At 50.7% G+C, this 25,884-nt stretch overlaps 1 protein-coding gene across 6 annotated transcripts in view; it reads left to right on the forward strand.

Moving 5' to 3' along the window:
* RYR2 (ryanodine receptor 2) overlaps positions 1 to 25,884 on the forward strand; it is a 195,497-nt gene that overhangs the window by 156,931 nt on the left and 12,682 nt on the right. For 2 of the 6 annotated variants that reach the window (XM_036354792.1, XM_036354795.1), the window contains 14 exons: positions 63 to 86; positions 5,274 to 5,373; positions 6,259 to 6,338; positions 7,262 to 7,338; positions 11,118 to 11,191; positions 16,112 to 16,192; positions 16,962 to 17,050; positions 17,583 to 17,711; positions 18,729 to 18,833; positions 19,666 to 19,747; positions 20,262 to 21,559; positions 22,188 to 22,255; positions 23,246 to 23,393; positions 25,429 to 25,515. In XM_036354792.1, the coding sequence (XP_036210685.1) occupies positions 63 to 86; positions 5,274 to 5,373; positions 6,259 to 6,338; positions 7,262 to 7,338; positions 11,118 to 11,191; positions 16,112 to 16,192; positions 16,962 to 17,050; positions 17,583 to 17,711; positions 18,729 to 18,833; positions 19,666 to 19,747; positions 20,262 to 21,559; positions 22,188 to 22,255; positions 23,246 to 23,393; positions 25,429 to 25,515 (2,442 nt within the window). Of the gene's footprint in view, positions 1 to 62; positions 87 to 5,273; positions 5,374 to 6,258; positions 6,339 to 7,261; positions 7,339 to 11,117; positions 11,192 to 16,111; positions 16,193 to 16,961; positions 17,051 to 17,582; positions 17,712 to 18,728; positions 18,834 to 19,665; positions 19,748 to 20,261; positions 21,560 to 22,187; positions 22,256 to 23,245; positions 23,394 to 25,185; positions 25,335 to 25,428; positions 25,516 to 25,884 lie in introns of those variants that run through there. The other 4 variants (XM_036354794.1, XM_036354796.1, XM_036354797.1 and 1 more) reach the window with 3 other exon arrangements.

Consider the following 25,884-nt stretch of genomic DNA (forward strand, 5'->3'; position numbering starts at 1 on the left):
CTACAGCTGTCTTCAGAGCAGTTGTTTATTGCTATTTTGCTTCTGTCCTCACCCTTCCTAAGGTCACGGGATCCCAGCGCAGCAAGGTAACTGTACATGTGTGTGTATGTGTCTGGGTCTGAGTTCGGTTTCTGTGACATTTACCTTTTTGTTAGACCCAACGTCTCAGATTCTTCTGTAACAACAGAAGGTCTTGCAATCCTTTTACATGTTTTGTAGCTCCAATGCAACTGGTCTCTTCAGCGTCCCTTCCTTGACACAGGTTTATCCTTCTTGCAATTTCAGTCGCTCGTGATTTGAAATTGTGTGTTACATGGTAACTTCGAGCTGCCCACGTGCTGGGCCGGAGGATCCCCGCCCTGCCGGTGGTGGACTTCACGGGGCGCGTCTGACCCACGCCTCTGGATGCTTTTACACCAGTCTCGTCACGTGAAAACAGACGTGACAAGTGGCATTCCTGGTGACATGGGAAATAAGTCTCTTTTCCATTCTGCTAGTGATACCTTCCATTAGTAATTAGAGACTACAGTCCACAGTTTTTACGTTAATTTCAGCATTTCGTTCTAGGATAAGAACTTGATAATTATTGTTACCTCTTACTATTTTGAATAGCTAAGTCCTTGTAAAATTTGCTACGAGGAAACATTTTGATCTAGAAATACAAAAATAATCTGAGATACAAAAAATGGGGCATTATAAGGAAAAGTTCCACGAGGAATAAAGCAAAGCTCAAGAAACATGGAAAACAAGGTGGGGACCAGCATGCAAGGATTTGCGGGCTCTTTTCTTCTTCAGTCTCATGTCCATGTTCCTCCTAGGATCCCACTTAACTGGCCCCATTGAACTCTACAGTCGACTGCCCTGCTTCTTCTAGAATACTTTCCCTACATATTTAACAATTGATTGCATATTTAGTTCATTATTCTATGTAACCATTTTTAGATTTGAGTCTACTTCAAAATAAAACTAAAAATGACAGTAAAATCTTACAAAGAGGTCAGAATTAATGAAAAGGGAAGAAATGTTTGACAATTACGAGAAATGTTCATTACTGCAGTTGAATGCTATATTTAGGTTGGAATTTTTTTATAAACCAAAGCAATTAATAATGATAAATAATAATGCTTCAAGTCAAGTGACTTCATATTTCTCAGCATGTCATCTAAGAGCTTTGGTACCAGAGTGGACCACATTTTTAAACTACAATTTTGTAAAATATATAGAACATTATTCGGATGGTTCCTTCTCCTACTTCATTCTCTAAGATCTGAGGGAGTGAAATGAAAAAAACGATAATGCAGCGAAAGCATTTTAGCGGCATGTTAAGGTGCCATAAGATAGATTTAGTACTTACCGAAGCGCCTACATTAATGACAGTGGAGCCTTCCTTGCCAAAGCTGGAGGGATGGAGCGTTAACTTGCTTTCGGGAACATTTTTCTCAAATATTAGGCAGCTTGCACATCCTTTGGCAGATGCCCGACTTCTCATTCGCGAGCGTTTTCTGATGAGGCCCTGAGGTCCCGTTACTCGTAGTGTTGATTAGAGAGATTTCCTGTGTCTTGAATAGTAAATGTGTCCGTGGCAGAGTTGACGTTCAGTGATGAAGAGACCAGCGTGCGCTCCCCCGGCGGGCTCACTGCAGGCTCAGGCACAGCTGGGCGGGCATCATTCCCGCCGCAGCTCCTGCTCCCATCCAGCTGTGCACTGTTTCGTGTGCAAGACCCATGCGCTGTAGCTCTGCCCAGCGATGACAGCATTTTGATCTGGCCTCCAACGACCTGATTTTGAATAGAATCCATTTTTCGGTAAATTCTGGAAGAACGAACTGGCTATAGGATGTACCCTTTCTAATAGCCACATAAATTGGATCTTTGAATGGGTTTATTTCCTTGCTTTCTTCGGGGCACGGCAATCTGAATTAGAAGGCTTCCTGAATCTTCCAACAAGATAACCCTGAATATAAAAAGTTGAAGGGATAGCTATATATATAAAATACTGAACAAATTATTTCTTTTCTCAAGAGGATGTATAATGTTTAGTTCCCACTGCAGAAGCTCAGTGGGGGGAGGGGAGGGATTTGATGCCATTGTCTCTCGAATGCTCATGCCTGTGGCTGCCATCTGCCAGCTGCACTTTTCTATAATGAAATTGTTAATTCCAAGGAAAGCCCTCATGTTGTAGCCCAGATTCCCTAGGAAACAGAGCAGAGAGATTATGTGCTAGCACTTCATTGGGGTAAGGATGTTGCAATCCCAGGAAGTGTGAGAGGAAGAGACCCACACAGGGAAAGAGAGAGAGACACCAGGCCGGGCACCTGGGTTGCCACAGCTGCTCAGGGAGACAGACCGTGTGCACCTGGGACAGTGCGCCTGGGAGGGAGGGCGAGCACCTCATCTGGTCCATCCCACCTCCTGGCTACTCTGCAATGGAACCGTTTGCCTAAGGGAACATGCAACTTGTGGGGCTGTTCTTCTTCTCCACGCCCCCCCCCCCCCGCCCTTTCTTTGTAACCTTGGAATAATTTAAAGACTAAACAGCAGTGGGCTGAAGGAATAGTGTTAATTTAAGACCCTGGGGGCAGTTTTAAAAGGCAATCTGGGGTCGGGCAGGGAAAGTTGCCTTTAAGAAGGTACTTCAAAGTGCAATGTCCCTAGGGGAGATAGTTTAAAAATGGTCTGTCTCCAGTTTGCTTAAAAGAGCAGGCCTGTCCCAGGCCGGTGTTGCTCAGTGGTTGAGCTTCCTCTCTTGAACCAAGAGGTCCCTGTTCATTTCCTGGTCAGGGCACATGCCCAGGTTGTGGGCTCTATCCCCAGTGTGGGCATGCAGAAGGCAGGCAATCAATGTTTCCCTCTCATCGATGTTTCTATCTCTCTCTCCCTCTCTATCTAAAAATCAATAAAACATTTTTTTTAAAAAAACAAATAGGTCTGCAGTAAATTTGAAAAGAAAGTATTTTTCCCCCTACCTAATCCATCATTTTATTGTCTGAAAACTTCTGGCCTAGCGGTGAAGGTTTTATTTTTTTATGTTGGGATAGAATTCTGATGACAAGATTAAATGACACCTGAGAAGCCTTGTCAAAGACCTGAAAGGTATTGAATGAAAGTCTCGTGAGAAGAGAGCCCAACCCACCCACCGGCGGGAACTCAGGCGCCCTGACCCTCCATGTGAGGTTCAGCCCTTCCAGCCTCCAGATCACTCTCTCTCTTTTAGTTCAACATGCGACTTCAGATGAGTGTCCCCCTCACTCCTGAAGTCGTTACTATTATAGAAATGTAGATGCTATGGAAGAAAGGTGAGAGTCACCTTTGCCCAGGGGGTTTATTTTTTAAAGAACACAACTTGACATCCTGTCTGTTTCTTGATCCTCCTGACACTCATCCATCCACGTGACTTTAGTTACTGCAAAGGATTCTGGGACCTTAGCGTGTACCGTACAAATTGTTCTGGCAGAACTTTGAGCTGCCCTACGTACTTTGGGGACAGGTTGTTGTTTTTCCCTTCAAGAATATATGGTGTGCTGTCATTTTCTTTGGGTGTCCTGATGACTATCTTTATACTATGTTCTATGGGTCCGTAAAGAATTGATCTTTCTAACTCCCTTGCCTCTGTCATTGATGAAAACGCTGGGGCCGTCCCTACGCCACTAATTTCTTACCACTGTCTTATCGAAACACCCACAACAGGAGTCAGTAACCCTGGGGAGCAAAGTCCCAAGAATCGCTCTGGCCACGGGAGGGCGGGAAAGATTGTTGGGTCTAAAAGGAAGAATCAGATGTTGCTTCCTCGTTCCAACACCACCCGGAGAGCAGACGGGGTCTTCTCTCAGTGTTCCTAAAGCTGTGTTGTATGACGATATGGTTTGTGTGTCTGTGTGGCTTTGTTTCTGTTCTGTTTTTGACTTCAGAGGAAGAGGTTTAAACATGAAGGCAAACCTTTTAGATGTCAGCATGGCTACCACAAAGCAAAGCTGCCTGTTTTTTCTTTTCTCCGCTTCCATTTAGGCCTATCACATAATTTAAGAAAAAACTAAACATTTAACCGCAGGAGCTCTAACGATAGTGTGAAAAAAAAAACCACCCTGATCGATTTTGTTTTCGCAGCACGATATTATCAAAGATTTAAGAGCCAATTTTGCCAGCATCGGCGAGCACTCTCTGGTAACAGCTTGATGTCTGTGTCGGTTGCTTTTGGTTTAAAGGTTTCTTTTATCATTTGTTTGAGCCCATTTCTTCCCCCCTCCTTTTAGTTTCCTTTATTTTTCATATTCTGTAACCAGCAAGCCTTCATTTTTTAAACCTCTTCCATCTCCCAGTGTCTCTTCCGTACTTTGGATGGAAAGTTTATGGCAGCAAAGTGGACCCTCTGCTGCAGCTCCTGCTCTGAGGTCACCTCTGTTTTGGCCGTTGTGTTTATGGACATGATGCTGGTCGAGCGTGTCATGTCCCGTTGACTAAGCTTCCCTCCCGCGCCATCAACGGGCTCGCTGTCACAGGGCTCTATGCAACGTCCACTCTGCAACTTGTACTGCTTAGCCGTCTCAGTTCTCCAGCGACTGGGCCGCTCCAGTGAATGAGCCTTCAGTCTTGACTTCGCTGTGCCTTTATATTTTCTCCTGATTTTCTTCTTTATGTTCTCAGTGGTAGTTTGAGTGGAACCGAGCAAACTCCAGCCATTGCCCCAGCAACACCATGCAGCATTGTTTGTTGCCGCCAGAGAATACAAAATATAAAGGCACATGGCTTTATTCCTTGGGGGGCACGGGGCGGGGGCACTGGGGAGAGGTTTCATAAGTCCCTACGTAGGCAAAGCCTACTCTTTATCCATATCAGCTTTCAATTTTGCTTAAACTCCAACTCGTCTCATTCAGCGTTTCTCTGTCATTCAGTGATATCTTGCACTTGAGCCTTTTGCTGAGCAGTATCAAGTTATGGCCATGACACGGAGATTATTCAAAACGGGAAAACTTATGCACAAATGTATCATTCAGAAAGTGCAAGTTTCAGTGATGAAGTACAGCTACTTCAAAACGGTGGGCCAGGCTTTGGACTAATCAAATCATTAAAATTGAGCAACTCTATCCTGATGAACCAGTTGAAATAAAACCAAGAGTTGACTATGTGAACCTGTGTCTAATAACAATGTCGGTGTTGAAATGGTCCATAATGTTGTCATAGAGCCCATACATGGAGATGACTAAAATGTGGTGACTAGAAAGCTGCCTGCCGACTGACTGGTCGCCACAACATAACCGGTTGGGGTTTGTGTTCAGGAAAAGGAAATGGAGAAGCAGAAGCTTCTGTACCAGCAAGCCCGGCTGCATGAGCGCGGCGCCGCCGAGATGGTGCTGCAGACCATCAGCGCCAGCAAAGGTGAGCCCTCGGCCTGCTGCCCGCATCTCCTCTTCCCGCATCGCCTCCTCCTGCATCTCTTCCCGCATCTCCTCCTCCCGCATCTCCCCTTCCCGCCCCGGCTCCCTCAGGTCCACTCACCCACTCACTTAGGCCTGCTTCTCTGGGTCACAACCAGGTCAGTGAGAACAAATGTGAGCTGAGCCCTCATTTATACAGTCTAGTCGTGACTAGAGTCAAATTTAAAGATGTTTTATTTCTGCTCAAGAAGTTTTGGAAATTCTGCTGTGACACAACTCTAAGGAGCTGCTCATGTGACTCAGGTGGGGGAACGTCTCCTGCGAAAGGCCAGGGAAATGTTTTTGGCAGCAGGAGAGCACCCAGTGACACTATGTAAGCGAATGGCGTAGCTGTGTTTCAATAAAACTTTATTTACAAAAATGTGACGAGCTGGTTGGCCCTCAGGTCATAGTTTGCAGACCCTTGATATAAATGGAGACCTTTAAAGTGAGTCTTTTATTTTTTTTTTCATTTTATTGTTGAGAGTATTATAGATTTCCCCTCTTTTTCCCCCCCGTCTCCCACCACCTGGTTCCCACCATGCCCCAGGCATTCACCACCCTGTTGTCTGTGTATTTCAAAATCAATTATTTTTTTATATTCTTTTTTTTTTGTCCTCGTATGGTTTCAGTTTTGTCTGTATTACACAGAATTTTGTAAAAACATTGATGGCAAAATATGCATTATCACTTTAAAATATTTTTTGGTACATAAGTCAGTCCGGCCCTCGTCACCATGATAGAGAGCTATAAGGTGGTAATAATTTTAAAAGTGCACATTTTGGGGTAGAATACATTGATGCAGCAGGTGAAATGATGTAAGGAGCACTGTTTTTATATTTTTAAGGTGAAACTGGACCGATGGTGGCTGCTACTTTGAAACTTGGAATTGCTATCCTAAATGGTGGGAACTCCACAGTGCAGCAGGTGAGTCTCTAAGCCGCTGCCATGATGCTCTTCAGACCATGGGCTGCCTAGTCCCCCTGTTGAACTCCTTTAGCCATCCTCAAAGCACTACCAAGTGTGCGACGTTTCATCTTCTACGTAAATATGTCTTCATTTTCTAGTCGTCTTGTCCCAGCATCCAAGGGTTTTCTTGGTGCACTGAACAGCTTGATGTTAATAATGTGTTAAAACAATGTATGGGCACTACCGCCCTTTAGAGCAGTGGTTCTCAACCTGTGGGTCGCGACCCCTTTGGGACTGGAACGACCCTTTCACAGGGGTCACCTAAGCCCATCAGAAGACACATATATAATTACATATTGTTTTTGTGATTCATCACTATGCTTTAATTATGTTCAATTTGTAACAATGAAAATCATCCTGCATATCAGATATTACATGACGATTCATAACAGTAGCAACATTACAGTGATGAAGTAGCAACAAACATAACTTTATGGTTGGGGGTCACCACAACATGAGGAACTGTACTAAAGGGTCACGGCATGAGGAAGGTTGAGAACCACAGCTTTAGAGACTTGCCGGCGACATGGTGTCACCACGGGCTGCGATTCACACCACCCAGTCAGCAAAGTTGGTTCTTACCGAGACCTAGTTGGGTAACCTGTTTGTCACATTACAGGAATTATTTTAATTGTAGTTCTTTGTAGTTTCCCGAGAAAAGAGAAAAATCACTTCCCAGCACAGTTTTGAACTATGTTGTTTAAAAGTCAGACATGATTTGGGCTGAAATTTTAGTAACTTCAACCAACCAGTTGCGACAAAGGATACCTGTATATACTGATTATTATTTTATCTTTATTACAGAAGAGAAAGCGTGTTTGTTGCTTTTTTTCTTAACAATAAATGAGGTTTGAATGCAGTGGTTTATGTGTTTACTGCAGAAAATGCTCGACTACCTCAAGGAGAAGAAGGACGTGGGTTTCTTCCAGAGCCTCGCGGGCCTGATGCAGTCATGCAGGTGAGCCCCTGATGCATCATGCAGGTGAGCCCCTGATGCATCATGCAGGTGAGCCCCTGTGCATTCATGCAGGTGAGCCCCTGTGCAGTCATGCAGGGGAGCCCCTGTGCATTCATGCAGGTGAGCCCCTGTGCATTCATGCAGGTGAGCCCCTGTGCATTCATGCAGGTGAGCCCCTGTGCATTCATGCAGGTGAGCCCCTGTGCAGTCATGCAGGTGAGCCCCTGTGCAGTCATGCAGGTGAGCCCCTGTGCAGTCATGCAGGTGAGCCCCTGTGCAGTCATGCAGGTGAGCCCCTGTGCAGTCATGCAGGTGAGCCCCTGTGCAGTCATGCAGGTGAGCCCCTGTGCAGTCATGCAGGTGAGCCCCTGTGCAGTCATGCAGGTGAGACCCTGATGCATCATGCAGGTGAGCCCCTGTGCAGTCATGCAGGGGAGCCCCTGTGCAGTCATGCAGGTGAGCCCCTGTGCATTCATGCAGGTGAGCCCCTGTGCATTCATGCAGGTGAGCCCCTGTGCAGTCATGCAGGTGAGCCCCTGTGCAGTCATGCAGGTGAGCCCCGGTGCAGTCATGCAGGTGAGCCCCTGTGCAGTCATGCAGGTGAGCCCCTGTGCAGTCATGCAGGTGAGCCCCTGTGCAGTCATGCAGGTGAGCCCCTGTGCAGTCATGCAGGTGAGCCCCTGTGCAGTCATGCAGGTGAGCCCCTGTGCATTCATGCAGGTGAGCCCCTGTGCATTCATGCAGGTGAGCCCCTGTGCAGTCATGCAGGTGAGACCCTGATGCATCATGCAGGTGAGCCCCTGTGCAGTCATGCAGGGGAGCCCCTGTGCAGTCATGCAGGTGAGCCCCTGTGCAGTCATGCAGGTGAGCCCCTGTGCAGTCATGCAGGTGAGCCCCTGTGCAGTCATGCAGGTGAGCCCCTGTGCATTCATGCAGGTGAGCCCCTGTGCAGTCATGCAGGTGAGCCCCTGTGCAGTCATGCAGGTGAGCCCCTGTGCATTCATGCAGGTGAGCCCCTGTGCATTCATGCAGGTGAGCCCCTGTGCATTCATGCAGGTGAGCCCCTGTGCATTCATGCAGGTGAGCCCCTGTGCAGTCATGCAGGTGAGCCCCTGTGCATTCATGCAGGTGAGCCCCTGTGCATTCATGCAGGTGAGCCCCTGTGCAGTCATGCAGGTGAGCCCCTGTGCAGTCATGCAGGTGAGCCCCTGTGCAGTCATGCAGGTGAGCCCCTGTGCAGTCATGCAGGTGAGCCCCTGTGCATTCATGCAGGTGAGCCCCTGTGCAGTCATGCAGGTGAGCCCCTGTGCAGTCATGCAGGTGAGCCCCTGTGCAGTCATGCAGGTGAGCCCCTGTGCAGTCATGCAGGTGAGCCCCTGTGCATTCATGCAGGTGAGCCCCTGTGCAGTCATGCAGGTGAGACCCTGTGCAGTCATGCAGGTGAGCCCCTGTGCATTCATGCAGGTGAGCCCCTGTGCAGTCATGCAGGTGAGCCCCTGTGCATTCATGCAGGTGAGCCCCGTGCAGTCATGCAGGTGAGGCCCCTGATGCATCATGCAGGTGAGCCCCTGTGCAGTCATGCAGGTGAGCCCCTGTGCAGTCATGCAGGTGAGACCCTGTGCAGTCATGCAGGTGAGCCCCTATGCATCATACAGGGGAGCTCCCGTGCAGTCATGCAGGTGAGCCCCTGATGCATCATACAGGGGAGCTCCCGTGCAGTCATGCAGGTGAGCCCCTGATGCATCATGCAGGTGAGCCCCTGTGCAGACATGCAGGTGAGCCCCTGTGCAGTCATGCAGGTGAGCCCCTGTGCAGTCATGCAGGTGAGCCCCTGTGCAGTCATGCAGGTGAGCCCCTGTGCATTCATGCAGGTGAGCCCCTGTGCAGTCATGCAGGTGAGACCCTGTGCAGTCATGCAGGTGAGCCCCTGTGCATTCATGCAGGTGAGCCCCTGTGCAGTCATGCAGGTGAGCCCCTGTGCATTCATGCAGGTGAGCCCCGTGCAGTCATGCAGGTGAGCCCCTGATGCATCATGCAGGTGAGACCCTGTGCAGTCATGCAGGTGAGCCCCTGTGCAGTCATGCAGGTGAGCCCCATGCAGTCATGCAGGTGAGACCCTGTGCAGTCATGCAGGTGAGCCCCATGCAGTCATGCAGGTGAGCCCCTGTGCAGTCATGCAGGTGAGCTCCTGTGCAGTCATGCAGGTGAGCCCCTGTGCAGTCATGCAGGTGAGCCCCTGTGCATTCATGCAGGTGAGCCCCTGTGCAGTCATGCAGGTGAGACCCTGTGCAGTCATGCAGGTGAGCCCCTGTGCATTCATGCAGGTGAGCCCCTGTGCAGTCATGCAGGTGAGCCCCTGTGCATTCATGCAGGTGAGCCCCGTGCAGTCATGCAGGTGAGCCCCTGATGCATCATGCAGGTGAGACCCTGTGCAGTCATGCAGGTGAGCCCCTGTGCAGTCATGCAGGTGAGCCCCATGCAGTCATGCAGGGAAGCCCCTATGCATCATACAGGGGAGCTCCCGTGCAGTCATGCAGGTGAGCCCCTGATGCATCATACAGGGGAGCTCCCGTGCAGTCATGCAGGTGAGCCCCTGATGCATCATGCAGGTGAGCCCCTGTGCAGTCATGCAGGTGAGCCCCTGTGCAGTCATGCAGGTGAGCCCCAATGCGTCATGCAGGGGAGCCCCTGTGCAGTCATGCAGGTGAGCCCCTGATGCATCATGCAGGTGAGCCCCTGTGCAGTCATGCAGGTGAGCCCCTGATGCAGTCATGCAGGTGAGCCCCTGTGGAGTCATGCAGGTGAGCCTCTGTGCAGTCATGCAGGTGAGCCCCAATGCGTCATGCAGGGGAGCCCCTGTGCAGTCATGCAGGTGAGCCCCGTGCAGTCATGCAGGTGAGCCCCAATGCGTCATGCAGGGGAGCCCCGTGCAGTCATGCAGGTGAGCCCCAATGCGTCATGCAGGGGAGCCCCGTGCAGTCATGCAGGAGAGCCCGACACAGTCAGGCAGGGGAGCCCCTGTGCAGTCATGCAGGGGAGCCCCCACTCGCTGTTTCCGTTCTAACTCAGGTGGTATTTTTCAAAGTGTTTACATTATGGACAGTGATTAACACAGAAGAACATTTAATGATGAAACACTTTAAAGGGAGGCAGAAGTTGCTGTATTATTTTCTATCTTGATGTTGTGTTAATACTATCTTAATTACTAAGTTACTCGATGTTAATAATGTTTTAAATAATCCTCCCTGTTCTTAATATAGGGGGCTGGAATTGCTGTGCCCTCTGCAACCCTTTAATATGAGTGGCGCATGATTTTTAAAAGAAAAAAGAAAATTCTACTTAGTTTTATTTGGGAGCTTATAGACCATTTCTCATTTTTCCTAAAAAAATGGTCCTCAACTAAGTAATTTATGATAATTACTTTCTAGTTTTACAGCATTTAAAATCAGACAGTATTTGACCAAGGCCCCTGGCACACACTGAGTGTAATAAGCTATTCCACGTGGGAAAACGCGGTCATTGTAATTATATTTAAGTATGTCTGCCAGCTTTATAATGTGCTCCCAGTGGAGCCCACGATGGCTCACATTGGACTTCACAGGGGTCAGTTCAGCGTGGGTGCTGGGAGAGACTCGTCCGCCACCAGGAAGGGAGCTGGTGGGCCTTGAGCTGGGGCGCGTTCGCAGTGTATGTTGACATCGGTTCACATTTCAAGACACGCGGTTTCCAGACATTTGCTCCTGTGAGTCCTCTGAGTGTGTTTCTCCCTGTCATTGCAGCGTCCTCGACCTGAACGCCTTTGAGCGGCAGAACAAAGCTGAAGGGCTGGGGATGGTGACCGAGGAAGGATCAGGTATGGGTTTGATGGTGACCAAGGACGGATCAGGTATGGATTCCTTAAAGTAGAAGGTTGCCTGCTCCCCCTTCCTTCCTGAAACGAATCAGCTATCGGTTACCTTTTCAATACAGAGAGACACAGGTTTTCTATAAATGGACAAAATGCTTATGTGACTCATTTAAAGCCCCTAATTGGCCACTCATGCAGGCCACACCCAAATCCAATCGTATTGTTACTGGCTGTCGGTGCTTCCCCTGCTTGGGCGGTAGAAGAAGATCCCTATTAGAGAATCATCCACAAAGTGAGAAAGCGCATGGGTGAACACATTAGGAACATGCCTCCGCCAGCAGACTGTCGGTCCCCCAGACATTGCTGCCTGTTGCCCCTTCCCAGCAGCTGTCCTGTATCTCACGGACCCAGGCATCTTTGCAAGCGCAAATTCTTTGATGAAGGAACTTGAAGAGTAATGTTTGTTTAGATAGCTCTGATCACAATTTACATGTGCACAAAAACGACTCACATAATCTTAGAGTTTTTCCTCTCTATAAAAGGATGCATATATAAACTAGGAAAATGAGCACATGGTGCAGTGGAAGCAGAAATAACTATTGTTGCACACTTATTTTAATATTTATTAAGAAAAAATCTTCAATTTTTTTTTATTTGTTTTTATTCTTTTGTGTTTGATTTTTAAATTAACTTAGTTTGGGTAAGCCTCTATGTGTTTATCTGTTTTTGTGTGTTTGGTCTGGTTTGGAGTTATCAATATATTAGTTTTGGAACATTGGTTTTTCTATTAAGCCAATCTTGCTGCAAACAATAAATTTCCTCCCACTTGCCATTGGTAGACTGCTGGCCTTTCTGAGATAATTTAGAATGAACTAATCTCTCTATCTCTGTATATTTTTGTTCTCACAGTAGGAAAAAGAATTAGTGCATATTTCTTGCTGGATTTAAAAGACAATCATTTAGATATATTCTAATGCCGCTGCCGTTCCTGTGTGGTTTTCTCTTGTGCTTGGCAGTTGAATGTGTAGGTTCCATCACCAAATAGCAGTTGTACAATAACTTAATTGTGTGAGCTACCTTCAAGATAACCCCAGCAGCAGCCTACTTAGGTTTTCTGAGAATGCATATGAAGGAAAATGTCTTGGGGTTTGGGTCACAGTCCCACCTCTGGCCTGAGGGCCCGAGGGGAGCTCGGAGCCACAGTCTCGGGCCGGCCTCTCCCCCGGAGTCTGGGGCAGTTCCCAGCTATAAAAGCCTGAAAATGAGTGAATTCTCTGTTCAAAGTCTGACTTCCCTGTCTTGGAATTGGAACTCTTTCATTTTTCCTTGACGCTGCCCCTAAAGTTACTAATGCTCTAAACACAATGTCAGGAATCGTTAGCCAGTTCATAGCCCCTACGAGGGCATGGCGGCCACCCAGGATTAATTTCCTGGGTCTTCTGCCTGTTGTCAGCCAGGGGAGGATGCAACACGTGTGACCCCAAATCAGAAACAGCTGGGTGGGAGCGGCAGGCTCCTGTGACAATCGCCATCTCTCAATAGGAGCTGGATCTGCTTTGTCTGTGCTTTGTCCACACACCCGCCAAGTATTGCCCAAACTGATGGACGCCTTTTCTATTTCACTCCTTACTAACAGCAAGACAAACACAAACCTCACCTTTTCTCTTCCCCCATTTCCTTTTCTTCCGACTACTGTGCGCACTGTCCTTCCCTCTGCAGCCGTCACTCACGAGCATGGTAACTATCCAGTGAGCCGCCCGTGGCCACTGACTCCCCGATTGCTGCAGCTTTTCCCTGGACAGTGGCAGTCTGTGCGCTTTCCTCTTATAGACCTTCCAGCGGCAGTTTTAACAAGTAGATCATTTCCTTTCGACTATTACGCATCCTGTTATTTAAAAAATGCATATACCAATGTTTTCTTTTTCCCCTTTCTCTCTGAGGATATGCATATTAGACACAAAGGAGCAACAAGCACATAAGTTTTTGGATGTTCTGTTCTGTTTCTTTCATTTAAAAAGTCTGGGAGACCCAGTGTTTGCGACAGTTGTGAACACGGGTGACTGCGGGGGTGCAGGGTCTCCCGGGGCCTCTCTGTCGGGGACGCACTGGGGCTTTCAGGCTGCGCAGCTGGGGCACCGGACACCAGCGGCCACAGCCCCTGCCCTTCCCTCCACGCACTGAGCGGGCTCCTCTCTTCCCTTCAGAGCATCACAGGTTAAAACTAATTGTTATTCTTCAGACCGAATCGAAAGAACGCGAGGATAATAGAAATATTAGCTCTTCAAACTCATATAACAAAGTTGGTATTAACATTTCAGATCGTCTCTAAAAGACATACAAGGGGGATAAGGAAGGGGTTGAGGTGATATGACTTTCCAGAGCAAGATCAGCTAAACGGACTCTGACTTCTGGCATATTTTAAAAGCGTGTGACGCAGCCATTCTGTTAAGATTTTACAAAAGATAAGAAAAGCATGTCCGCTCATCAGAGAAGGAAAGTGGCTCATTCCTCTGCAGTCAAACGCGGAGAAACCTGCAAAGGATAAACTGTGAGTGATGCCGCTCCTGGGCTGGCAGCTCCTGCGCTGGGCCACCGTCTGCCCGAGTTCAGTCTTCCCTGTGATCATTCGCTGTCCTGCTGGGATGATGAAATGGCCGAGGATGTAGCCAAGGAAAATGTGTCACTTAAGCACATAAACCTTTTGCTACCCACCCACAACCCTACAAGGAGGCGTTGTCCCATTTATTGTTGCTTTCAATATATTTTTATTCACTTCAGAAAGGAAGTGGGAGGGAGGGAGAGAGATAGAAACATCAATGAGAGAGAATCATTGATCAGCTGCCTCCTGCACGCCCCTTACTGGCAATTGAGCCTGTAACCTGGGCATGTGCCCTGACCGGGAATGGAACCGGGACCTCCTGGTTCATAAGTTGATGCTCAACCACTGAGCCACACCAGCCGGGCAGGCTGTGCCTTTATTTAGTGTTATCACCACCTCTACTAACACTAAGCTCTCCACATTTGTAGAAATGGTCATGCAGGTTGTGAAGAGCCAGTGAGGGCAGAGCCCTTTATCCCTGTTTTATAGATGAGAAGACTAAGGCAGAGAGAACCACTCGCCCTCAGCAGCGACATTTCAATAACCCTCCTTTATTATAGTGTCAGAAATTCAAGCCCTTGTCATTAAAACCACCGGCAAAGGAGAGAGCTCCTCGCAGTAGGTACACTTGGCAGTGACCACAGGCAACCTTGCAAGGATGTAGGAGCCTTTTCAACCCTGTTTCATCACTGATGACTAACCTCAGTTCATGGTCCAGCGCGCTTTCTCCTGGCCGTCCCAGGTGGCCTGATCTCCTGTGCCCCCCGACAGAAAGCCTCACCCCTCTGGCGGCACCTGCTCCTGCAGCATGGGCGGCGGCAGCATTTCCACCAGATGCAAATGTGTCCATCACACAGTCGCACCCATGTCATACCAGCTCACCTGTTCACCTGGCGGGAATGGAGGCTCCCCCCCCCCAATTCTGCTGTGAGCAGGTGTCCTCGTGTAAGTGAAGCTATGGTGTGTGTATACGGTTGAGAGGAAATACTGCGCAGGCCAGCAATGGCTAGCACCCTGGTGTAGATGAGGGTGCGGGGCACTGAGCATGTCAGGCCCACAGGGGGAGTGTGACATTGACCTCAGTGTCAACTGTTCTGTGTCCTCTCAACAGTTACTCACTGCACTTGAATATATGCACATTGAACGTATGTGCATGGCTTATGGATTTGATTTTCTGGGGAAAAACATTTCAACAGGCTCCCAAGAATCAATCATCCATGGAACTGCTAATATTTTGATCTGAGCCTCATTTGAAAGGCCCTTCTGGTGATGCTGAGTGTCATGGATGATGAGTTCAGTTTCTCGGCCCAGACTGTTCTCTCTCCTTTGTCCCGTCGTGAACATAAACCCTAAGGAATGGGCTTAGCAGCCATGTGAGGAGATTCAAACCACGTGCTTCTAGCTGGCGGACTTGCCACGGCACTGGCTGCTCACCTGGTGATTTTAGTTTGGTCGCCAAATAGCGGATCTTATCGTCTCACAGGGAAACCAGTACAGTGACGTCATGTACTTTTTTTAAATGTTTATATTAAAAACATAATGGTTTTGCTTCCTAACCCTCCCATTCTATGAGCCTGTCCCTTTGAAAGTCACAGATGCAGACTGGTAAGTCCATCTGCTCCGCCGTTGTCATCGTCACTGCCATCCAGGGGCACACGCACCATCGCAGCTCTCTCAGCCGGAAGTGCTCCTGGTCTGAGGAGTGATTATTTTTTAAACATATAAATACATTCATCCACTTGCCAAACAACATTTTTTGTCATTTTTATTCCTAAACTATATGTTGAATGCTCATATACTGAACATTTTCTTCACTTTTTGCTTAAAAATCAGCTTGCAGTGTGTGGTACAGGTTTTTTGTTTGTTTCTTTGTGCTTCTGCTTTCGAAGTCGCTTGTGATAAAGATACATTTAAATTGAAATATAGGTGGAATGACAGCCCTTTCTGCCGTCACCCTTCCCCACAAGCACATTTTCTCCCAATGATGCAGCGTACGCAGCTGTAACTGTAACACTGGCCATTGATGCAGTAATCATTCCTGTCCACATCTGTCAGAAATTAGAGGGTGAGAACAAAAGTCTAAACCCTCAGGTTGCTCCTAAAATGTTGCCAAGCCCATGCTGCTCCTTTTAACAGAGAGAAACCTGGGTGTTAAGGTTCACAGGCTCTTTTCTGACTAAGAAAATGGGCTTCTATCTGCCAAGCGCATGGTCTCATGAGCTTCAGATAGAGGCGGGCTGCCCCGTGCCGGCCCGACATGCGGGGAGATGGAGGAGGGACGGGACATGCTCGCTTGCTTGGTGGGTAACGCCTGGACTTCCCTGCAGGCGAGAAGGTTCTTCAGGACGATGAGTTTACCTGCGACCTCTTCCGCTTCCTGCAGCTGCTCTGCGAGGGACACAACTCAGGTGTGTGAGGCCTGAGGCTGGAGGCTGGTGCCCAGGAAGACGTGCTTGCCGCCAGTACTGAGAGGCCTGTCAGTTGTGATGACGGGTCAGCCCTGCAGGGGGTGCTCAGCCCCAGCTCAGCCACGTGAGCCGGGCCGAGTCCCGCTTTCTGTGCTGCATCACTGCCTGGCAGCCCTCTGCAGCCATCTCACTATTCCAATCGGTTGTTCTGATGTGGAGAAGACAGGTGGCCGGTGGAGAAAGACACACCGGAGAGATCGATGTAGGGAGCTCTGTGGCTTGGCTTCCTCTGTGCCCCTGGTGCCCGGGGACGGTGCCACAGCATCACCTAGGGTGCCGTGTTCCGTGCCGTTTATGGGTGCGGCTCCCTACGGCCATGCGTCCGGGAGGGCGGGAGCGGGGCGGGACTCTCCTCTCTTCCCTGTCACTGAGCACAGTCCTAGGAGCAGAGGACCGTGGGTAATCTAATCACGGTCTCCTAGACGGTGGAGCTCCTATCCCATCCCCAGGCCCGGAGCTCCAGAGCGAGGGATCGGGAACGGTCAGCACCCTCTGAGACAGAAATGGACTATTTAGGTTCTGGGAAGCCCCCGGGCGGGTTTATGGGGGGTCCCTCACTTCTTATGGACACTATGAACTACTTCATATTAAAACTGCTCCGGGCCACAAGGATTTTGCTGGAGACATCATTTGCTGGTGGAGTGATTCAGATAACAAGTCATTTTACACTTTGGAACAAGGGGTAATAACATCGTTTGGTCTTGTACAGATTTTCAGAATTACCTGAGGACTCAGACTGGCAACAACACCACCGTGAACATCATCATCTCCACCGTGGACTACCTGCTGCGGGTGCAGGTACGTGGCCTCGTGGCTGCTTGGCCGAGATAACACGGCGGGTTCCTGTGTGAGGCTGCCGTGTCTCACGGGGCTTTGGTCTCCTGTCAGGACTTGTCAGACGTTCTGCCTTTGATCGTCTCTGACCGAGCCTCCGGGTGAGCGGCCACCTTGGCTGTCTCTGATCCTGGCTCCACTTTCCTCATTATGCCCTTTCTACAAGTGCGGATTTTTCCCCACGTTTTTTAGCTTTGATGGCATTGAAATTTTCTTTTCATTTTGTAAAGCCCTGACATGCTGTGCTCCCCTTTGCAGCTGATGGATAAATAGGGGAAGGATATTTGGAACATTCTCAGGAATGGGAAAGAAAGGCTTCCAGACCACCTAGATACTTAAATTTAATAACCTCAGGATTGATCCTTTCGGCTGTCCTAATATCATTGTTATTCACTTCCCAATCTGCTATGTAGAACGATTTCCTGTTACAGAGTTCAGAGCTGAGCAGGTCAGCCTTGGCCTTACACTGCGCCTTCCCCCTCGGCCTCTCTTCCAGGAGTCCATCAGTGATTTCTATTGGTACTACTCGGGGAAAGACGTGATCGATGAGCAAGGACAGCGGAACTTCTCCAAAGCAATTCAAGTAGCAAAACAAGTGTTTAACACTCTCACGGAGTATATCCAGGTAAACACGTACCCACCTCTGCTGTTTGGAGAGAGAAAGAAAACAGGAGTCCACCGGTCACCCTGGAATCCCATGGGCAAAGGCAACAGGATAAAAGCCCTTTCCTGTCACCATCCCACGGCTGATCGACCTCGTCTGCAGATCCTTAGCCAGGGATGATGGCCACAAGGTTCGGTGGAGAGGGGATCTTCACGGAACGACTTGCTTTACCCTTTGGCGGACTGAGGGGTCCTTAACTCCTCGGGGCGTGGCCCACGGTGTTGACTGAGTCTCCAGGGCCTGGTGTATAAACTGAGCTCGCAGCCAGCATTAAGGGGGGGGGAAGAGGGCATTGAACCACTTGACCATATTCCAGGAAAAGCGAGGAAAAAGTGTCATGGAGACTTTATAAAAAAGAAGAGACTGGTGCTTAACAGCTTCATGTTAGTGTGTGTGTGTGATTTTATAATATAACCATGTATGAGATAGGTAAAATCCCAAATACTGTGAGGAATATACCTTTCTTAAATATTGCTTTGTTTCATGTTCTCTTTAGGCTTAACCTGTCTTAAATTTGTCTTAACCTGCAAAATTTGAAAAGATTTTATAAAATTCTGGGGTTTTTTTCCAACCAGCCACACTTGGCTGTTTCCTGGAGGCCAGCCCGTCCTCTTTCCTTCCTACCGTCTCCATGGGCGGGGTTAGCAGTACCTCTGCATCAGGGAGCCGCTGGGCACAGTGCCCCGTGCTGAGGGCAAACAGGAGAGAGGGGTGGTAGTTTGCTTCCTTAGACTGAGCATAATCTTGGGGGGCAGGTTATGTAAAATAACAGCCACATGCCCGGATGTGGCGAGGGACAGGTGTGGTAGGACAGGTGAGTGAGTGCCTGTCCCTGAGGGCACCCTTATCATCACTGCACAGTTTACATTTTGGGGTCTTTCTTTTCAGACTACGTGTTGGTGATAGAGATGTTAATTTTGCCCCTATTGTTGGCAGTGACGTTATCAGCAATGATGCCGTTGGTCTGTTTCCCTGTAGGGTCCGTGCACTGGGAACCAGCAGAGCCTGGCCCACAGCCGGCTCTGGGATGCGGTCGTGGGCTTCCTCCACGTGTTTGCCCACATGCAGATGAAGCTGTCCCAGGTAAAGGCACCGCCTCCCGACCTCCTAGATGCCGGCGGGGACAGCAGTCACTCCCACACAAAGCATGCTCTCCCTTATTTCACATCACCTTTCTTAGCTTACTTCTTTATACGTCTTGTACTCCACATTTAAACACATTTTCTTAAATGAAAGAACTGCATGCACCCTGGCCAGTGTTGCTCAGTGGGTTGGACCGTTGTTCCATGCACCAAGGCACATACCCAGGTTGCTCGTTCTATCCCTGGTCGGGGGCAACTGATCACTATTTCTCTCTCACATCAATGTTTCTCTCCCTTCCCTCTTTCCCTTGAATCAGTGAGAACATGTCCTAGGGTGAGGATTAAAAAAAAATTAATAATTTTATGCAGGCTGAGAATAGATGAGAGCTATCATTCAAATTTGAGAGCAAAAGATACTGAAGACTTGACTATAGGAGAAATAAAAGAGTTTAGTCCCAGTGTTGAACATTTGCAACCCTTTGGGGACCCGCGTCTCCATGACACTCACCGAAGCTCCCTCCTCCCTGCCAATGAGGGGACACGGATTTGAAATCCCCCAGGCCCCGTGGAAGGGAGAGGTGTGCACATGGGGTCCACACAAGCAGCTGTCCTCCATAGAGGAACTCACCCACTAGCAGGCAAATCAACTTCATGAAAGTCAAAGAGAGAAAGTAGCTCTAAGGATAAGCCAATAAACATAGATTGTCGGCTTTTCCTTGGTCCTGAGATGCTGGGAGGGGTCGCCGTGGGTGGAGCAGCGCCTCCGGGGGAGCACTCAGGTTCCTGCTGCATTTGCTGCGACGGTGTCCAATGCCACATGTTGCTCTTTCCAGGATTCCAGTCAAATCGAGCTCCTGAAAGAGCTGATGGACCTGCAGAAGGACATGGTGGTCATGCTGCTGTCCATGTTGGAAGGTAGCCTCGGCTTCGTGTTCGTTTGTGCTTAGAGGTTTACATTGTGCACGTCCAGATCACCTTGATTCTTCTACTTTAAGGGCCAATATTCAGCTTCCACCCCCAGATAGGACAGATGCCCGGGTTTACTGGGGGCTTTGTAAACTTTTCTCAGGTTAGTGTTTAAGAAAGAGACATTGCCTATGAGGAATGATTTTTTAACCCTAAATGGCTTTGCGAAGGCTCATTTTTACTGTGAATATGAGGCTGGATTTCAGTTTCTGCCCATTTTCTTTATCCTAAAACATGACCAATTTGAGGGAGAAAGGTCGGCTTCTGTTCAAATACTCCTCCATGGTTATTAGTCAGCATGGTGTTGCGCGTGTTTGTGTAATTACAGTGACTGGCTGGCTCCTGGGGCCTCACACACTGGAGGAGGCCCAGGGCCGTGCCTGACGCGGGGCTGGGAGGCCTGTGCTGCGGCTCTCTCTGCAGACGGTGCTCACTGTGAATCAGTGCCGTTGTCTGCCTGCAGGTAACGTCGTGAACGGGACCATCGGCAAGCAGATGGTCGACATGCTTGTGGAGTCGTCCAACAACGTGGAGATGATCCTCAAATTCTTCGACATGTTCTTAAAACTAAAGGACTTGACCTCTTCTGACACGTTTAAGGAATACGACCCCGACGGCAAGGGCGTCATCTCCAAGAGGGACTTCCACAAAGCGATGGAGAGCCACAAGCACTACACGCCGTCGGAGACCGAGTTCCTGCTGTCCTGTGCGGAGACGGACGAGAACGAGACCCTGGACTACGAGGAGTTCGTGAAGCGCTTCCACGAGCCGGCCAAGGACATCAGCTTCAATGTGGCCGTGCTGCTGACCAACCTCTCGGAGCACATGCCCAACGACTCGCGTCTGCAGACCTTCCTGGAGCTGGCGGAGAGCGTGCTGCGCTACTTCCAGCCCTTCCTGGGTCGCATCGAGATCATGGGCAGCGCCAAGCGCATCGAGCGCGTGTACTTCGAGATCAGCGAGTCCAGCCGCACGCAGTGGGAGAAGCCGCAGGTCAAGGAGTCCAAGCGCCAGTTCATCTTCGACGTGGTCAACGAGGGCGGCGAGAAAGAGAAGATGGAGCTCTTCGTGAACTTCTGCGAGGACACCATCTTCGAGATGCAGCTGGCGGCCCAGATCTCCGAGTCGGACCTGAGCGAGCGGTCAGCCAGCAAGGAGGAGAGTGAGAAGGAGAAGCCGGAGGAGCAGAGCCCGCGGACCGGCTTCTTCTCCCTGCTGACCGTCCGCTCGGCCCTGCTGGCGCTCAGGCACAACCTGCTGACGCTCCTGCGCATGCTCAGCCTGAAGAGCCTGAAGAAGCAGATGAAGAAGGTGAAGAAGATGACGGTGAGGGACATGGTCACGGCGCTCTTCTCCTCCTACTGGGAGGCGCTGGCGAGCCTGCTGCACGTGGTGGCCAGCGTGCTGCGCGGCTTCTCCCGCATCGTGGGCAGCCTGCTCCTGGGGGGCAGCCTGGTGGAGGGCGCGAAGAAGATCAGGGTGGCGGAGCTCCTGGCCGACATGCCGGACCCCACGCAGGACGAGGTGCGGGACGACGGGGAGGAGGGCGAGCGGAAGCCGCTGGAGGCCGCCCTGCCCTCGGAGGACCTCACCGACCTGAAGGAGCTGACGGAGGAGAGCGACCTGCTCTCCGACATCTTCGGCCTGGACCTGAAGCGGGAAGGCGGGCAGTACCGGCTCATCCCTCACAACCCGAACGCTGGCCTCAGCGACCTCATGAGCAACCCAGACCCCGTTCCCGAGGCGCCAGAGAAAGTGCAGGTACCGGAGCCCCGTCGCGGCAGCTCGGGCCCAGGGGCACCTTGGAGTCAGTGGGCGTCCAGGCTGGCGCTCCAGGGCCCAGCACAAGCCTGTGTTTCCAGAGAGAGTGGCCTTTTGGTCAGCAGAGCTGCCTCTGGAGGTCCGTTACCAGTTACTGGATTATCTTCACGAGTAGGTGTGAACCGAGCACTCACGCAGACATTAGGCAGTGAACGGGTCTGTCCACAGGTACTTGACCCGGCTCGCCACGTGTCTGCCGCTGGCCGTCAGAGGGAAGGCTCCTGACAGAACTAGAAAAGCGTCCCTGCTGGTGGGCAGCAGGGTCACACGCGTGGCGTGAATGAGGCGGCAGTGGTGTTGGCAGTGGTTGGAGCAGATCTGAGCTGTGGGACTTAGTTGGCGTAGGATTCGAGCAGGTGGTTGAGGAAATGAGAGGAAAGTGGAGGCGCCCAGAGCGGCACCTGCTGCCCGGGGGTGGGGGGGGGGGTGGGGGGTGAAGGGAAGCGCAGGTGCCGTCTCCACTGAGGCAGGGCTCACTTAGAGGTCGCCATTTGGCGCCTGGGCACAGGGCTCCCTAAACTCATCCCAAGGAGGTGTGTGACCTGCTTTTCTTTCCCTTCACTTCAAGGAACAGGAGACAAAAGAGGAAGAAAAGGAAGAAAAAGAAGAAAACAGATCGGAACCCGAGAAAGCCGAGTACGTGTGGTTTCCTTGTTGGCTTGTGCTCTCTCTCCAGGGCACAGAATGGAGACTCCTCTCTGGGGGCAGGCTCAGCGCCAGGACCTCGTGCTGGGGCATCAGTGTGGGCACCGCCCGCCCGGGGCCAGGCCAGCCTCGCCCTCCAGTCCCATCGCCGTGTCCCGCAGCAGGGATGCCTCATGGTTCCTCAGGACGCCTCGCAGAGCCAAGGGCCCAGCTCTGGTGTAACTGCACATGGGATTCCGTCCTGGAAACAATGCGGGCTCCATCCCCAGTGGGGGCGTGCAGGAGGAAGCGGATCGATGGTTCTCCCTCATCAGTGATGTTTCCCTCTCTCCCTCCTTTCCTCTCTCTGAAATCAATCAAAACATATTTTAAAAATGTTAGCTGTACCTCCCGCGGGTGAGGCTAGGTGGGTTATGTGTCCGTGGGTGTTGGATATGAGTCCGTCTGCATAAATACACTGCCATGGAGGGTTGGTATGCTGCAGCTAGAGGGGTTTTAGGCATCCAATTTTAGTGCTGCTAATTTCATTATCATGTGAAAAATTAATATCCTGACATCCTTTCTATATGTGAACCACCAAGTGCATGTCTCTGGCATTGAGTCCTAAAGCTCAGTCACTGTTCCAGGTTGGCTGTTAAATCCTAATTTAGAAGTTAGGCAGGCTGGGCGTTTTCACTGTTACTCCCTGTCCGGTGCGATGTCTTATTGCCCAGTGGGAAGGGGCGGTGCTCTGTACAGATACAGAGACACACCAGCCTGTGGCATGCCCTTGAGATTTGAACTTCACGGGATTCTCCACAGGAGGCCGGGGTCACAGAAATCCAACCCCAAATTCTAAAATTGAACTATTACACTTCGTTGGAGGAGAAAGTTTTCAAAAGTGATGCTGTGATTTGAATGTGTGTTCATTTGTATATTTTGGCACAAAGCCCGTTAGTTCTTTCGTCTTTTGCCGGCTTATGTGTACTCGCCTGTTCCTAGGGGAGAAGATGGAGAGAAAGAAGAAAAGGCCAAAGACGAGAAGGGCCGGCAGAAGCTGCGGCTGATCCACACGCACAGATACGGGGAGCCCGAGGCCCCCGAGTCCGTGTTCTGGAAGAAGATCATTGCTTATCAGCAGAAGCTTCTGGTGAGCCCTTCAGGGGGAACGTTGCTGTGAGACATGGTGAGATCAGCGAGGCTGGGCCAGTCACTATAATAACTGAGGCTCCACGAGTGTCCGTGGGCTCCCATGGGCGGCAACCAGGGAACCAAGTCCACCTGCTGGTGCATTTGGTTGGCTCCATGAGGACGGACCAGGACCTCTGCATACGTCACAAGCCCGAGACCTTGGATGTGGTGGCTGCCGCACCCCGTGTCTCCCCACAGAGTCTAGGACGGGTCTGGGCGGGCACTGGGCTCACTGCGGACCACCTGCAAGGGAAGTGACCGTCCCCGTGATTAAGTGTTCTCGTTGCTTAGGTGCACGTATGGGACATGTTGTATGTACTGCAGGCAGATGTGTGTGGTAGTAAGTTTTAACTAGGTTTTCTCAGCGGTCTTTACCTCCCCTGTGTTGTTTAGTGCAGAGGACTCTGAGCATAAACGTGTTCTAGAAAGCTCTGGGTGGCCACTCGTTTGGGTGTTGTGGTAGGTGCCATGCTGCAGGTGAGGCTGCAGGTGAGGCCAAGTGTGGGGCACGGGGTTTAGTGAGCTCAGCGACACCAGCAGGAGCTCCATGATTCCTAGGAATGTGTCGGCACCTGTGGGAGGCAGGTACAGAGGGGCTGGCATGGCTCTGCCGCTGGCTGCAGGCCCCTCTCTGCACAGTGGCTTCTCTGCTCACCAGTTTGCATGCACAGACGGGCCATGGTCACCTCAAGCCCAGTGTCCCCAGGATTTCTTCATCCCGGAGCTCAGTGCCAGAGTGACTGGCCCAGCCTCACTGATCGGTCCACCCAGGAGGGTGAACAGTATGACTGGCCCACGCGGCCCAGGGGCCTGTGGCAGTGAAGGCAGAGTCCCCTGTGGAAGGGACACCGCCAGCAGGCGTGCGTGCCCGGAGAGGGACAGGAGACGCGGTGCCTGTGACGTGGCCCCTGGCACATCCACACGGGCACCGTGCAGACACCTCCCACTTAATATTAAAGCAAGTGCTGATCTCCCAGAGCCTTTTCCTCACACCCACTCTGTCCAGTTCTGTCCAGCTCAGAAAATGGCACCAGCTGTTTAGTAGGTGCTAAGACCCAAACCCAGCAGTTACCATCTCTGCGTTCTCTCTCTCTTCCACCTCAATACAGCCCAGCAGTAACTCTTCTCAGCTCTGTCTTCTAGATGCGTGGAGTCTGCCCCGCGTCCCCATCTCCACGCGCCCCGGCCCAGCCTCCATGGCAGCGGGACCTCTCCCCACACTCCTGCGTGTCCTCCTAGCCCCTCCTCTATTTTCCACACGGACGCTGGGATAATCTTTTCAAACCAGAGTCCGAGGGCATCAAGCCCTCTTCAGATCCTCCGAGAACAAAATAATTCCAACTGTGACAACAGGACTCATAAACTCTCCTCTATTATCGTATCTAATCCTCACAGCGAACCCTTATGAGGAAGGTTCTGGTTTATCTGCACTTCACAGACGAGGGAAATGATGCCACAGCAGTGATTCAGTTCTTGTGCACACACCCTCTCGAGGCCCCGGAGATCACAGTCCCCACACAGACCTCATCAGAGGCCTGCCACTCCCTCTAGCTCACCCGGACCCCAGCCCCTCCCACATTCCCTCCCCACACACACAGCCTTCCTCCTCTCTGTCCTCAGGGGCACCCCCACTGCTCTGACCTCGGGGCTGCCCCTGCGTGCTCCTCTGACACACATTTGGTCCCCACTTGTTCTCTTGACTTGTTCCCCGGTGGCATTCAGGCCTCTGCTCACGCACCCCGTTCCCTCAGCCCAAGCCTGCTGGATTTTCCTCACCGCAGTGCGCATCCCCGAGGTGATGTTCTGCCTGTGGGGGAGTCTCCTCCGTGGTGCCCAGATTTCTAACTCACTGATGTCCACGGCCTCAAGAATGATGCTTGATACGCTCTAGGTGCTCAGGAAGGCGTTTGGGTAAATGAATGAACGCTTTATTTAATGGTCTGCACATTTCAAGTCTCTTAATTCAGTGACCTTTTCCTTTTTTTCACCTTCAGAACTATTTTGCTCGCAACTTTTACAACATGAGAATGTTGGCCTTATTTGTCGCCTTTGCAATCAACTTCATCTTGCTCTTCTATAAGGTACGTGCTTCTTGGTCTTAATAACCAGTGTGATCCTACCAGCAGCCTGAGTGATGTACAGACGTCACAGACCCACCCTGAGCACGTCCTTGACTGTGAGGCGGGGCAGTCCTTCCTGCAGCTCAGTGAGGTTCATTTCCGCAGAGGCCGGCCGCATGCTCCCCGCCTCTGTGCACAGCTCACTCGTGGCTCAGCTGTGACATGTGGTTCCTCTGATCCTGGAGAGGCAGCTGAGCCATCTCGGTCCCCCCACGCGTGGGTCCTGGTAACTCTTGGTTCAGGAGAAGGGTTGGCACAAGCGTGTTAGTGATCTGCTGTCCCAGAAGCATCTGAGAACATCCCCCGTGGACCACGCGGAGGGCGGAGCGA

This window comes from Myotis myotis, unplaced genomic scaffold (assembly GCF_014108235.1).
Source record: "Myotis myotis isolate mMyoMyo1 unplaced genomic scaffold, mMyoMyo1.p scaffold_m19_p_21, whole genome shotgun sequence".
In the NCBI taxonomy this organism is placed as follows: domain Eukaryota; kingdom Metazoa; phylum Chordata; class Mammalia; order Chiroptera; family Vespertilionidae; genus Myotis; species Myotis myotis.